The sequence below is a fragment of the Bombina bombina genome, chromosome 7, assembly GCF_027579735.1.
Source record: "Bombina bombina isolate aBomBom1 chromosome 7, aBomBom1.pri, whole genome shotgun sequence".
NCBI classification, from domain to species: Eukaryota; Metazoa; Chordata; class Amphibia; order Anura; family Bombinatoridae; genus Bombina; species Bombina bombina.
Genome location: NC_069505.1, coordinates 259,764,217 through 259,780,108, shown reverse-complemented (window position 1 = coordinate 259,780,108; position 15,892 = coordinate 259,764,217). Strand labels below are relative to the sequence as shown.

Sequence of the window (15,892 nt, the reverse complement as noted above, 5' to 3'; positions counted from 1 at the left end):
AAATTAATTTATCAGGTAAGTTCTTACATAAATTATGTTTTCTTTCATGTAATTGGCAAGAGTCCATGAGCTAGTGACATATGGGATATCAATACCCAAGATGTGGAGTCTTCCACTCAAGAGTCACTACAGAGGGAGGGAATAAAAATAAAAACAGCCATATTCCCTGAAAAAATTAATCCACAACCCAAAACAAAAATAAGTTTATTTTATCTTTGAAAGAAAAAAAACTTAAATCAAAAGCAGAAGAATCAAACTGAAACAGCTGACTGAAGAACTTTTCTACCAAAAACTGCTTCCGAAGAAGCAAATACATCAAAACGGTAGAATTTAGTAAATGTATGCAAAGAGGACCAAGTCGCCGCTTTGCAAATCTGATCAACTGAAGCTTCATTCTTAAAAGCCCACGAAGTGGAAACTGATCTAGTAGAATGAGCTGTAATTCTCTGAGGCGGGGCCTGACCCGACTCCAAATAAGCTTGATGAATCAAAAGTTTCAACCAAGAAGCCAAGGAACTAGCATAAGCCTTCTGACCTTTCCTAGGACCAGAAAATAAAACAAATAGACTGGAAGTCTTCCTGAAATCTTTAGTAGCTTCCACATAATATTTCAAAGCTCTTACCACATCCAAAGAATGTAAGGATCTCTCCAAAGAATTCTTAGGATTAGGACATAAGGAAGAGACAACAATTTCTCTACTAATGTTGTTAGAATTCACAACCTTAGGTAAAAATTGAAAAGAACTCAGCAAAACTGCCTTATCCTGATGAAAAATCAGAAAAGGAGACTCACAAGAAAGAGCAGATAGCTCAGAAACTCTTCTAGCAGAAGAGATAGCCAAAAGGAACAATACTTTTCAAGAAAGTAGTTTAATGTCCAAAGAATGCATAGGCTCAAATGGAGGAGCCTGTAACGCCTTCAGAACCAAATTTAGACTCCAAGGAGGAGAAATTGATTTAATGACAGGCTTAATACGAATTAAAGCCTGTACAAAACAGTGAATATCAGAAAGTATAGCAATCTTTCTGTGAAATAAAACAGAAAGAGCGGAGATTTGTCCTTTCAAGGAACTTGCAGACAAACCCTTATCTAAACCATCCTGAAGGAACTGTAAAATTCTAGGAATTCTAAAAGAATGCCAGGAGAATTTATGAGAAGAACACCATGAAATGTAAGTCTTCCAAACTCTATAATAAATCTTTCTAGAGACAGATTTACAAGCTTGTAACATAGAATTAATCACTGAGTCAGAGAAAACTCTATGACTTAGAACTAAGCGTTCAATTTCCACACCTTCAAATTTAATGATTTGAGATCCTGATGGAAAAACAGACCTTGAGATAGTAGGTCCGGCCGTAACGGAAGTGGCCAAGGCGGGCAACTGGACATCCGCACCAGATCCGCATACCAAAACCTGTGTGGCCATGCTGGAGCCACCAGCAACACAAAAGACTGTTCCATGATGCTTTTGGAGATTACTCTTGGAAGGAGAACTAAAGGAGGGAAGATGTAAGCAGGATGATAACACCAAGGAAGTGTCAGTGCATCCACTGCTTCCGCCTGAACATCCCTGGACCTGGACAGGTATCTGGGAAGTTTCTTGTTTTGATGAGAGGCCATGAGATCTATCTCTGGAAGACCCCACATCTGAACAATCTGAGAAAACACATCTGGATGGAGAGACCACTCCCCTGGATGTAAAGTCTGGCGGCTGAGATAATCCGCCTCCCAATTGTCTACACCTGGGATATGCACCACAGAGATTAGACAGGAGTTGGATTTCGCCCAAGTAAGTATCCGAGATACTTCTTTCATAGCTTGGGGACTGTGAGTCCCACCCTGATGATTGACATAAGCCACAGTTGTGATATTGTCTGACTGAAAACAAATGAACAGTTCTCTCTTTATCAGAGGCCAAAACTGAAGAGCCCTGAGAATTGCACGGAGTTCTACAATATTTATTGGTAATCTCACCTCTTGAGATTTCCAAACCCCTTGTGCTGTCAGAGATCCCCAAACAGCTCCCCAACCTGAAAGACTCGCATCTGTTGAGATCACAGTCCAGGTTGGCCGAACAAAAGAAGCCCCTTGAACCAAAGGATGGTGATCTATCCACCATGTCATAGAGTGTCGTACAATGGGATTCAAGGATATTAATTGTGATATCTTTGTATAATCCCTGCACCATTGATTCAGCATGCAAAGCTGTAGAGGTCTCATGTGAAAACGAGCAAAGGGGATCGCATCCGATGCTGCAGTCATGAGACCTAAAACTTCCATGCACATAGCCACTGAAGGGAATGACTGAGACTGACGGTGCCGGCATGCTGCGACCAATTTTAAACGTCTCTTGTCTGTTAGAGACAGAGTCATGGACACTGAATCTATCTGGAAACCTAAAAAGGTGACCCTTGTCTGAGGAATCAAGAAACTTTTTGGTAAATTGATCCTCCAACCATGTTTCCGAAGAAACAACACTAGTTGATTTGTGTGAGATTCTGCAGTATGTAAAGACTGAGCTAGTACCAAGATATCGTCCAAATAAGGAAACACCGCAATACCCTGTTCTCTGATTACAGATAGTAGGGCACCCAGAACCTTTGAAAAGATTCTTGGAGCTGTTGCTAGGCCAAATGGAAGAGCAACAAATTGGTAATGCTTATCTAGAAAAGAGAATCTCAGAAACTGATAGTGTTCTGGATGAATCGGAATATGAAGATATGCATCCTGCAAGTCTATTGTGGACATATAATGTCCTTGCTGAACAAAAGGCAGAATAGTCCTTATAGTCACCATCTTGAAAATAGGTACTCTTACATAACGATTCAAAATTTTCAGATCCAGAACTGGTCTGAATAAATTTTCTTTCTTTGGTACAATGAATAGGTTTGAATAAAACCCCAAACCTTGTTCCTGAGGAGGAACTGGCATGATTACCCCTGAGGACTCCAGGTCTGAAACACACTTCAGAAAAGCCTGAGCTTTTACTGGATTTACAGGGATGCGTAAGAGAAAAAATCTTTTCAAAGGAGGTCTTACTTTGAAACCTATTCGATACCCCTGAGACAATGCTCTGAATCCAATGATTTTGGACAGAATTTATCCAAAAATCCTTGAAAAACCTTAATCTGCCCCCTACCAGCTGAGCTGGAATGAGGGCCGCACCTTCATGCGGACTTAGGGGCTGACTTTGGTTTGCTAAATGGCTTGGATTTATTCCAATTTGAGGAAGGCTTCCAATTGGAAGCAGATTCCTTGGGGGGAGGATTAAGTTTTTGTTCCTTATTCTGACGAAAGGAACGAAAACGGTTAGAAGCCTTAGATTTACCCTTAGGTTTTTTATCCTGAGGCAGAAAAACTCCCTTTCCCCCAGTGATAGTTGAAATAATAGAATCCAACTGAGAACCAAATAAATTATTACCTTGGAAAGAAAGAGATAGTAATCTAGATTTAGATGTCATATCAGCATTCCAAGATTTAAGCCACAAAGCTCTTCTAGCTAATACAGCTAAAGACATGGATCTAACATCAATTTTGATAATATCAAAAATGGCATCACAAATAAAATGATTAGCATGTTGCAGTAAGCGAATAACGCTAGATATGTCAGAATCCAATTCATGTTGCGCTAAATTTTCCAACCAGAAAGTTGATGCAGCCGCAACATCAGCCAAAGAAATAGCAGGTCTGAGAAGATGACCTGAATATAAATAGGCCTTCCTTAGATAAGATTCAAGCTTCCTATCTAAAGGATCCTTAAAGGAAGTACTATCTTCCATAGGAATAGTGGTACGTTTAGCAAGAGTAGAAATAGCCCCATCAACTTTGGGGATTTTTTCCCAAACCTCTATAGATTTTGCTGGTAAAGGATACAATTTTTTAAACCTTGAAGAAGGAATAAAAGAAGTACCTTGCTTATTCCATTCCCTAGAAATCATATCAGAAATAGCCTCAGGAATGGGAAAAACCCCTGGAGAAACCACAGGAGGTTTAAAAACAGCATTTAAACGTTTATTAGACTGAACGTCAATAGGACTGGTTACCTCAATATCCAAAGTAATTAACACTTCTTTTAATAAAGAATGCATATACTCTATTTTAAATAAATAAGTAGATTTGTCAGTGTCAATGTCTGAGGAAGGATCTTCTGAATCAGATAGATCCTCATCAGAAGAGGATAAATTATTATGTTGTTGGTCATTTGAAATTTCATCAACTAAATGAGAAGTTTTAAAAGACCTTTTACGTTTATTAGAAGGTGGAAATGCAGACAAAGCCTTCATAATAGAATCAAAAACAAATTCTTTAAAATTTACAGGTATATCATGCACATTAGAAGTTGAAGGAACTGCAACTGGCAATGTACTATTACTGATGGAAACACTATCTGCATGTAAAAGTTTATCATGACAACTATTACAAATGACATTCGGTGGAATAATTTCTACAATTTTACAACAAATGCACTTAGCTTTGGTAGAACCGATGTCAGGCAGCAATGTTCCAGCAGAAACTTCTGAGGCAGGATCAGATTGGGACATCTTGCACAATGTAAGAGAAAAAAAAAACATATAAATCAAAATTATCTATTTCCTTATATGACAGTTTCAGGAATGGGAAAAAATGCAATAGCATAGGCCTCTGAAAGCAAAAAGCAAGAAGAAACATACAAGGGGTATTGAAATAATGAAAAAAAATTGGCGCCAAGTATGACGCACAACGTAACGTAAACTTTTTTGGCGCCAAAAATAACCTTAAATGACACACTCGTGTCACTAATGACGCTGCCGTGTGAAAGGTCTCGGCGTCACGTATGACGCCGGAAATGACGAAGTTGCGTCATAAACGTCTTTTTCCGCGCGAAATTTTTTTTCACGCCAACAATGACGCAATAAAGTTTAGCATTTGACGCACCCGCGGGCCTAATACCCGCAATAGCAAGAAGTAGTCAATTGAAAAAAAGACTAAATCCCAGGTAAGAAATACATTTCTTAAAATGTTTAAATTCCCCAAATATGAAACTGACAGTCTGCTGAAGGAAATACATGAACCTGACTCATGGCAAATATAAGTACAATACATATATTTAGAACTTTATATAAATGCATAAAGTGCCAAACCATAGCTGAGGTGTCTTAAGTAATAAAAAACATACTTACCCAAAGACACCCATCCACATATAGCAGATAGCCAAACCAGTACTAAAACAGTTATTAGTAGAGGTAATGGTAAATTGAGAGTATATCGTCGATCTGAAAAGGGAGGTAGGAGATGAATCTCTACGACCACGAACAGAGAACCTATGAAATAGACCCCCGTTAGGGAAATCATCGTATTCAAATAAGTGATACTCCCTTCACGTCCCTCTGACATTCACTGTACTCTGAGAGGAATCGGGCTTCAACAATGCTAAGAAGCACATATCAACGTAGAAATCTTAGCACAAACTTACTTCACCACCTCCATAGGAGGCAAAGTTTGTAAAACTGAATTGTGGTGTGGTGAGGGGTGTATTTATAGGCATTTTGAGGTTTGGGAAACTTTGCCCCTCCTGGTAGGATTGTATATCCCATATGTCACTAGCTCATGGACTCTTGCCAATTACATGAAAGAGATCTGCACCTCACATCCCTCAAACCCAGCAGTCCTACCCACCCCTTCTATTAACAAAAATATATGCTACTTCCCTCCTGTAACAGAGGAAGAAGTCTCTGCACTCCTATCCTTGGCTCATCTCACAACCTGCCCACTTGACCCTTTTCCTTCACGACTTATTCCCTCTCTCTGTGCTTCACTAACCCCTACCCTAACTCATCTCTTTAACCAATCTCTCACCGCTGGCACATTTCCGGATACATTCAAGCATGCGTCAATCATACCAATCCTAAAAAACCCTCGCTTGACCCCTCCTCGCCTTCTAACTATCGACCAGTCTCCTTATTTCCCTTTGCTTCAAAATTATTGGAACGACTAGTCTATAATCAGCTAACTCAATTTCTCACAACTAACTCCTTACTTGATCCACTACAACCTGGTTTCTGCCCTAAACACTCAACAGAAACCGCTCTTGCTAAAGTTACAAATTACCTGTTATCAGCTAAAGCAAAAGGCCATTACTCCTTACTAATTCTTCTTGACCTGTCCGCAGCTTTTGACACAATTGACCATCCTCTCCTCCTAAAAATACTACATTAATTTGGCATCCGAGGCACAGCCCTCTCCTGGTTTGCATCATATCTGTCAAACCGCTCATTTTCAGTTTCCTTTAACAACATATCTTGTGATTCTATGCCTCTCTCAGTTGGAGTACCGCAAGGCTCTGTCTTGGGCCCCTTGCTTTTCTCTCTTTATACATCCTGCCTTGGAAAACTTATAGCCTCCTTTGGATTCCAGTACCACTTGTATGCTGATGATACCCAAATCTATCTTTCCTCTCCCGATATCTCTCCCTCTTTACTCAACCAGATTTCTGACTGCCTCTCTGCAATTTCCTCTTGGATGTCTTCACACTACAAAACTGAGCTGCTTCTTATCCCCCCCCCCTCTTCGAGACATCCAACACCTGACATTTCTCTGACGGTTGGAGACTCTATTCTCAACACCTCACCCCAGGTCCGCTGTCTTGGGGTCACACTAGACTCAGAACTCACATTTAACCCACATATACAAGCGCTTACTAAATCCTGCCGTTCACACCTATGCAACATTTCCAGAATTCGTCCCTTCCTTACTCAAAAAACTACAAAAATACTTATTCATTCCCTCATTTTGTCACGCATTGATTATTGCAATCTACTCCTAAATGGCCTTCCAAAACACCGCCTCTCATCCCTCCAATCTATTATGAATGCTTCTGCTAGACTCATCCTCCTCTCTGCCAGTCTCTACACTGGCTCCCCATACACTCCAGAATACAATTTAAAGTATTAACCCTAACTTACAAAGCACTCAACAGTCTAACTCCCAACTATATTTCCTCTCTCATCGTGAAATGTTCCCCATCCCGTCCTCTTTGATCAACCTCTGATCTATGTCTACACTCCTGTTAGCTCTACGTCCCACTCCCGCCTCCAAGACTTTACACATGCTGCTCCTGTCCTCTGGAACTCTCTACCACGCTCCATAAGACTGTCTCCAACCTTGTTTAGCTTCAGACGTTCCTTGAAAACCCACCTATTCAGAGAGGCTTACCATCTCTCCTGTATTCCTCATCCGAACCAAACTAATACATGTACATGAACTGCCTGACTCACTGCTGCAAATACAACCGATGTAACAAGCTACTCCAACCTTATGTCTCTGCACCCTTAACTTATAGACTGTGAGCTCTCCGGAGCAGGGCCCTCTTCCTCCTGTACTAGATTTGTTTAGTTTTGTTTTGTATTTTATCACAAATCTTCGTCATTGTATACCCCTATCATTGTACCCAGCGCTACGGAATTTGGTGACGCTTTACAAATAAATGATAATAATAATAATAGTTATATTGTAATTTTAATTTAAAGTTAGGGGTGTTAGGTTTAAGGGTTAATAGTTTAATTTAGTATTTTGCAATGTGGGGGGGGGAAGGCGGTTTAGGGGTTAAAATGCTTATTTAGTGGTGGCAATGTGGGGGGCCGGAGGTATAGGGGTTAATAGATTTATTTAGTGGTGGCGATGTCGGGGAGCGACAGTTTAGGGGTTAGTATATTTAAATAGTGTTGGCGATGTGGGTGGGAGGCAGATTAGGGGTTAATAACTTTATTTAATAGTTGCAATGCGATTGGGCGGCAGATTAGGGGTTAATAGGTTTAATATAGTATTTACAAAGCAGGAGGGTGGCGGTTTAGGGGTTAATAGGTAGTTTATGGGTGTTAGTGTACTTTGTAACATTTTAGTTATGAGTTTTGTGAAACATGTAAGGTAGTGCTAACTGCTCTCAGATGGCGTTATGGATCATGTCAGTATAGGCTCTAACGCAAGCTTTTTAGCCTAAACGCACAACCTGTAATAAGGGCGCTATGAAAATCCCGCACTCAAACGTCATTTTTTTGAGTGCAGAATGGACTTTGCATTACAGGCTAAAATGCTTGCGGAATAGCTGTACTGCTGCGACTCATAATATGCGTTCCTGGCCATTCCAGCGTAATGGCCAATATTTCAGAGTTAAAAGACGTAACACAAAACTCGTAATCTAGCCGTGTGTTATTTTAGTTTTAACATAAAATAAAACATAATTTATGTAAGAACTTACCTGATAAATTCATTTCTTTCATATTAGCAAGAGTCCATGAGCTAGTGACGTATGGGACACACATTCCCACCAGGAGGGGCAAAGTTTCCCAAACCTCAAAATGCCCACAAACACACCCCTCACCACACCCACAAATCAGTTTAACGAATAGCCAAGAAGTGGGGTGATAAGAAAAAAGTGCGAAAGCATAAAAAATAAGGAATTGGAATAATTGTGCTTTATACAAAAAAATCATAACCACCACAAAAAAGGGTGGGCCTCATGGACTCTTGCTAATATGAAAGAAATGAATTTATCAGGTAAGTTCTTACATAAATTATGTTTTCTTTCATGTAATTAGCAAGAGTCCATGAGCTAGTGACGTATGGGATAATGACTACCCAAGATGTGGATCTTTCCACGCAAGAGTCACTAGAGAGGGAGGGATAAAATAAAGACAGCCAATTCCGCTGAAAAATAATCCATACCCAAAATAAAGTTTAAATTATAAGCAGAAGATTCAAACTGAAACAGCTGCCTGAAGTACTTTTCTACCAAAAACAGCTTCAGAAGAAGAAAACACATCAAAATGGTAGAATTTAGTAAAAGTATGCAAAGAAGACCAAGTTGCTGCTTTGCAAATCTGATCAACCGAAGCTTCATTCCTAAACGCCCAGGAAGTAGAAACTGACCTAGTAGAATGAGCTGTAATCCTTTGAGGCGGAGTTTTACCCGACTCAACATAAGCATGATGAATTAAAGATTTCAACCAAGATGCCAAAGAAATGGCAGAGGCCTTCTGACCTTTCCTAGAACCGGAAAAGATAACAAATAGACTAGAAGTCTTTCGGAAATTCTTAGTAGCTTCAACATAATATTTCAAAACTCTAACAACATCCAAAGAATGCAATGATCTCTCCTTAGAATTCTTAGGATTAGGACACAATGAAGGAACCACAATTTCTCTACTAATGTTGTTAGAATTCACAACCTTAGGTAAAAATTTAAAAGAAGTTCGCAACACCGCCTTATCCTGATGAAAAATCAGAAAAGGAGACTCACAAGAAAGAGCAGATAATTCAGAAACTCATCTGGCAGAAGAGATAGCCAAAAGGAACAAAACTTTCCAAGAAAGTAATTTGATGTCCAACGAATGCATAGGTTCAAACGGAGGAGCTTGAAGAGCCCCCAGAACCAAATTCAAACTCCAAGGAGGAGAAATTGACTTAATGACAGGTTTTATACGAACCAAAGCTTGTACAAAACAATGAATATCAGGAAGATTAGCAATCTTTCTGTGAAAAAGAACAGAAAGAGCAGAGATTTGTCCTTTCAAGGAACTTGCAGACAAACCTTTATCCAAACCATCCTGAAGAAATTGTAAAATTCTCGGAATTCTAAAAGAATGCCAGGAAAAATGATGAGAAAGACACCAAGAAATATAAGTCTTCCAGACTCTATAATATATCTCCCTAGATACAGATTTACGAGCATGTAACATAGTATTAATCACAGAGTCAGAGAAACCTCTTTGACTAAGAATCAATCGTTCAATCTCCATACCTTTAAATTTAAGGATTTGAGATCCTGATGGAAAAAAGGACCTTGCGACAAAAGGTCTGGTCTTATCAGAAGAGTCCACGGTTGGCAAGAGGCCATCCGGACAAGATCTGCATACCAAAACCTGTGAGGCCATGCTGGAGCTACCAGCAGAACAAACAAGCATTCCTTCAGAATCTTGGAGATTACGCTTGGAAGAAGAACTAGAGGCGGAAAGATATAGGCAGGATGATACTTCCAAGGAAGTGACAATGCATCCACTGCTTCCGCTTGAGGATCCCTGGATCTGGACAGATACCTGGGAAGTTTCTTGTTTAGATGAGAGGCCATCAGATCTATTTCTGGAAGTCCCCACATTTGAACAATCTGAAGAAATACCTCTGGGTGAAGAGACCATTCACCCGGATGTAACGTTTGGCGGCTGAGATAATCCGCTTCCCAATTGTCTATACCTGGGATATGAACCGCAGAAACTAGACAGGAGCTGGATTCCACCCATACCAGAATTCGAGATACTTCCTTCATAGCCAGAGGACTGTGAGTCCCTCCTTGATGATTGATGTATGCCACAGTTGTGACATTGTCTGTCTGAAAACAAATGAACGATTCTCTCTTTAGAAGAGGCCATGACTGAAGAGCTCTGAAAATTTCACAGAGTTCCAAAATATTGATCTGTAATCTCACCTCCTGAGATTCCCAAACCCCTTGTGCTGTCAGAGACCCCCAAACAGCTCCCCAACCTGTCAGACTTGCATCTGTTGAAATTACAGTCCAGGTCGGAAGAACAAAGAAGCCCCCTGAACTAAACAATGGTGATCTGTCCACCACATCAGAGAGTGTTGTACAATCGGTGTTAAAGATATTAATTGAGATATCTTTGTGTAATCCCTGCACCACTGGTTCAGCATACAGAGCTGAAGAGGTCGCATGTGAAAACGAGCAAAGGGGATCGCGTCCGATGCTGCAGTCATAAGACCTAGAATTTCCATGCATAAAGCTACCGAAGGGAATGATTGTGACTGAAGGTTTCGACAAACTGATATCAAATTTAGACGTCTCTTGTCTGTCAAAGACAGAGTCATAGACACTGAATCTATCTGAAAACCTAATAAGGTTACCCTTGTCTGAGGAATCAATGAACTTTTTGGTAAATTGATCCTCCAACCATGATCTTGAAGAAACAACACAAGTCGATTCGTATGAGATTCTGCTAAATGTGAAGACTGAGCAAGTACCAAGATATCGTCCAAATAAGGAAATACCACAATACCCTGTTCTCTGATTACAGACAGAAGGGCACCGAGAACCTTTGTAAAAATTCTTGGAGCTGTAGCTAGGCCAAACGGTAGAGCCACAAACTGGTAATGCTTGTCTAGGAAAAAGAATCTCAGAAACTGATAGTGATCTGGATGAATCGGAATATGCAGATATGCATCCTGTAAATCTATTGTGGACATATAATGCTCTTGCTGAACAAAAGGCAGGATAGTCCTTACAGTTACCATTTTGAATGTTGGTATCCTTACATAACGATTCAATATTTTTAGATCCAGAACTGGTCTGAAGGAATTCTCCTTCTTTGGTACAATGAAGAGATTTGAATAAAACCCCAGCCCCTGTTCCAGAACTGGAACTAGTATAATTACTCCAGCCAACTCTAGATCTGAAACACATTTCAGAAATGCTTGAGCCTTCGCTAGGTTTACTGGGACACGGGAAAGAAAAAATCTCTTTGCAGGAAGCCTTATCTGAAGCCAATTCTGTACCCTTTTGAAACAATGTTCTGAATCCAGAGATTGTGAACGGAATTGAACCAAATTTCTTTGAAAAAACGTAATCTGCCCCCTACCAGCTGAGCTGGAATGAGGGCCGCACCTTCATGTGGACTTGGGAGCTGGCTTTGGTTTTCTAAAAGGCTTGGATTTATTCCAGACTGGAGATGGTTTCCAAACTGATACCGCTCCTGAGGATGAAGGATCAGGCTTTTGTTCCTTGTTGTGACGAAAGGAACGAAAACGATTATTAGACCTAAATTTACCTTTAGATTTTTTATCCAGTGGTAAAAAAGTTCCTTTCCCTCCAGTAACAGTTGAGATAATAGAATCCAACTGAGAACCAAATAATTTATTACCCTGGAAAGAAAGGGAAAGCAGAGTAGACTTAGAAGACATATCAGCATTCCAAGTTTTAAGCCATAAAGCTCTTCTAGCTAAAATAGCTAGAGACATATACCTGACATCAACTCTAATGATATCAAAGATGGCATCACAAATAAAATTATTAGCATGTTGTAGAAGAATAATAATGCTATGAGAATTATGATCTGTTACTTGTTGCGCTAAAGCTTCTAACCAAAAAATTGAAGCTGCAGCAACATCCGCTAAAGATATAGCAGGTCTAAGAAGATTACCTGAACACAAGTAAGCTTTTCTTAGAAAGGATTCAATTTTCCTATCTAAAGGATCCTTAAAGGAAGTACCATCTGCCGTAGGAATAGAAGTACGCTTAGCAAGAGTAGAGACAGCCCCATCAACCTTAGGGATTTTGTCCCAAAATTCTAATCTGTCAGATGGCACAGGATATAATTGCTTAAAACGTTTAGAAGGAGTAAAAGAATTACCCAAATTATTCCATTCCCTGGAAATTACTTCAGAAATAGCAGCAGGGACAGGAAAAACTTCTGGAATAACTACAGGAGATTTAAAAACCTTATCTAAACGTTTAGATTTAGTATCAAGAGGACTAGAATCCTCAATTTCTAATGCAATTAGGACTTCTTTAAGTAAAGAACGAATAAATTCCATTTTAAATAAATATGAAGATTTATCAGCATCAACCTCTGAGACAGAATCCTCTGAATCAGAAGAACCAATATCAGTATCAGAATGATGATGTCCATTTAAAAATTCATCTGAAAAATGAGAAGTTTTAAAAGACTTTTTACGTTTACTAGAAGGAGGAATAACAGACATAGCCTTCTTAATGGATTTAGAAACAAAATCTCTTATGTTATCAGGAACACTCTGAGTATTAGATGTTGACGGAACAGCAACAGGTAATGTAACAGTACTAAAGGAAATATTATCTGCATTAGCAAATTTGTCATGACAAACAGTACAAACAACAGCTGGAGGAACAGATACCAAAAGTTTACAGCAGATACACTTAGCTTTGGTAGCTCCAGCACCAGGCAGGGATTTTCCAGAAGTATCTTCTGACTCAGCTTCAACGTGGGACATCTTGCAATATGTAATAGAAAAAACAACATATAAAGCAAAATTGATCAAATTCATTAAATGACAGTTTCAGGAATGGGAAAAAAATGCCAGTGAACAAGCTTCTAGCAACCAGAAGCACAAAATAATGAGACTTAAATAATATGGAGACAATAGTGACGCCCATATTTTTTTAGCGCCAAAATGACGCCACATCCGGAACGCCGACACCTTTGGCGCAAAAAAACGTCAAAAATGACACGTATGACGCCGGAAACAGAAAAAATGTTTGCGCCAAAAAAGTCTGTGCCAAGAATGACGCAATAAAATGAAGCATTTTCAGCCCACGCGAGCCTAACAGCCCACAGGGAAAAGTCAAATTTTAAGGTAAGAAAAAAGGATTTATTCATATGCATTATCTCAAATATGAAACTGACTGTCTGAAATAAGGAACGTTGAACATCCTGAGTCAAGGCAAATAAATGTTTGAATACATATATTTAGAACTTTATATAAAAGTGCCCAACCATAGCTTAGAGTGTCACAGAAAATAAGACTTACTTACCCCAGGACACTCATCTACATGTAGTAGAAAGCCAAACCAGTACTGAAACGAGAATCAGTAGAGGAAATGGTATATATAAGAGTATATCGTCGATCTGAAAAGGGAGGTAAGAGATGAATCTCTACGACCGATAACAGAGAACCTATGAAATAGACCCCGTAGAAGGAGATCACTGCATTCAAATAGGCAATACTCTCCTCACATCCCTCTGACATTCACTGCACGCTGAGAGGAAAACCGGGCTCCAACCTGCTGCGGAGCGCATATCAACGTAGAATCTAGCACAAACTTACTTCACCACCTCCATAGGAGGCAAAGTTTGTAAAACTGATTTGTGGGTGTGGTGAGGGGTGTGTTTGTGGGCATTTTGAGGTTTGGGAAACTTTGCCCCTCCTGGTGGGAATGTGTGTCCCATACGTCACTAGCTCATGGACTCTTGCTAATTACATGAAAGAAATAATATTTTATTGTGAACAGTACATGGCAGTATAATTGCTGTTAATGTTACTGGCATATGAAAGTGTTAAATTGTAAATTGTTGATTGGGTGGTCATACCTTTAAATAACACACAGATGTATAGTTCTGTATGCATGATTAAGGGACTGTGATCTCGAAATGTTGCATACCTGTCTGTTGATATGCTTCAATAAAAGATACATATGAAGATACTTTGGTGCTGTGGAACATTTGTTTTGCTGTATATGTTAGCTGGAGGTCGCCAGCTTATCCACCGTGCACCATTACCACTGAGGTAACTACCCTATTGCTGGTTTACCACTGGACTTTGTTTTTAAAAGTAGGTTATGGTTTTTTTGTGTTTTTCAATGCAAGATACGTTCCTGTACAGAATAAACACACATTTTCTGATCAGGCTGGTATGCTCCTTGTTACAAATAGAGCTGTGGGAGTTATCCCAATAAGCATTAATAGTAAGTAAACAGCTTATAGACTATAAAGCACTGTTGCCTAAAGAGGAGAGAGTATGAGGAACCCTGCACTTCTGGGAATGTCATTGTCTCACCTGTCTGAGAAGTAGTCGCTGGTGTTGCCACCTCTCTGCCGTCATACAGAGTGAAGAGGGTTATCCGATACTCGGTTCTGGGGCGCAGGCCAGTGATCTCATATTTATTGGTTGTGGACGATAATCTCACTATCTGGGGGGCCTTACCGCCACCTACAAAGCAGAGTTACAGTCAGCGACGTACAAAGGAACATACAGTGCACACATGTTAGAAAAACATTTGTCCAATCCAAGTGGGACAATTTTATGTGTCAGAATTATAAATATATTTGATCACTGTCACGGCACTAGGTTTCCTTTAACGTGTATCCCCATGAATCACTATATAACCACTGCAGTATCTGTTGTGCAGTTATTACTACTCACCCCCTATCAGTAAGGTAGCGCTAACATTACATATAACCACTCCAGTATCTGTTGTGCAGTCATTACTTGTACTCACCCCCTATCAGTAAGGTAGTACCAACATTACATATAACCACTGCAGTGGCTGTTGTGCAGTTATTACTTGTACTCACCCCCTATCAGTAAGGTAGTGCTTACATTACATATAACCACTGCAATATCTGTTGTACAGTTATTACTTCTACTCACCCCCTATCAGTAAGGTAGCGCTAACATTACATATAACCACTGCAGTGTCTGTTGTGCAGTTATTACTTGTACTCACCCCCTATCAGTAAGGTAGTGCTTACAATACATATAACCACTGCAGTATCTATTGTACAGTTATTACTTGTACTCACCCCCTATCAGTAAGGTAGTGCTTACATTACATATAACCACTGCAGTATCTGTTGTACAGTTATTTCTTGTACTCACCCGCCTATCAGTAAGGTAGTGTTTAATTACGTATAACCACTGCAGTATCTGTTATGCAGTTATTTCTTGTACTCACCCCCCCTATCAGTAAGGTAGTGCTTTCATTACATATAACCACTGCAATATCTGTTGTGCAGTTATTACTTGTACTCACCCCTCTATCAGTAGTGCTTAAATTACATATAACAACTGCAATGTTTGTTGTACAGTTATTTCTTGTACTCATTCCCCTATCAGTAAGATAGTGCTTACATTACATATAACCACTGCAGTATCTGTTGTACAGTTATTTCTTGTACTCACCCCCCTATCAGTAAGGTAGTGCTTACATTACATATAACCACTGCAGTATCTGTTGTGCAGTCATTACTTGTACTCATCCCTATCAGTAAGGTAGTGCTGACATTACATATAACCACTGCAGTATCTGTTGTACAGTTATTTCTTGTACTCACCTGCCTATCAGTAAGGTAGTGCTTACATTACATATAACCA

At 39.6% G+C, this 15,892-nt stretch overlaps 1 protein-coding gene across 1 annotated transcript in view; it reads right to left on the bottom strand.

The window, feature by feature from the left end:
* COL7A1 (collagen type VII alpha 1 chain) overlaps window positions 1-15,892 on the bottom strand; it is a 398,512-nt gene that overhangs the window by 280,801 nt on the left and 101,819 nt on the right. The window contains exon 14 of the mRNA XM_053689357.1: window positions 14,576-14,728. Within this exon, the coding sequence (XP_053545332.1) occupies window positions 14,576-14,728 (153 nt within the window). The remainder of the gene's footprint in view (window positions 1-14,575; window positions 14,729-15,892) is intronic.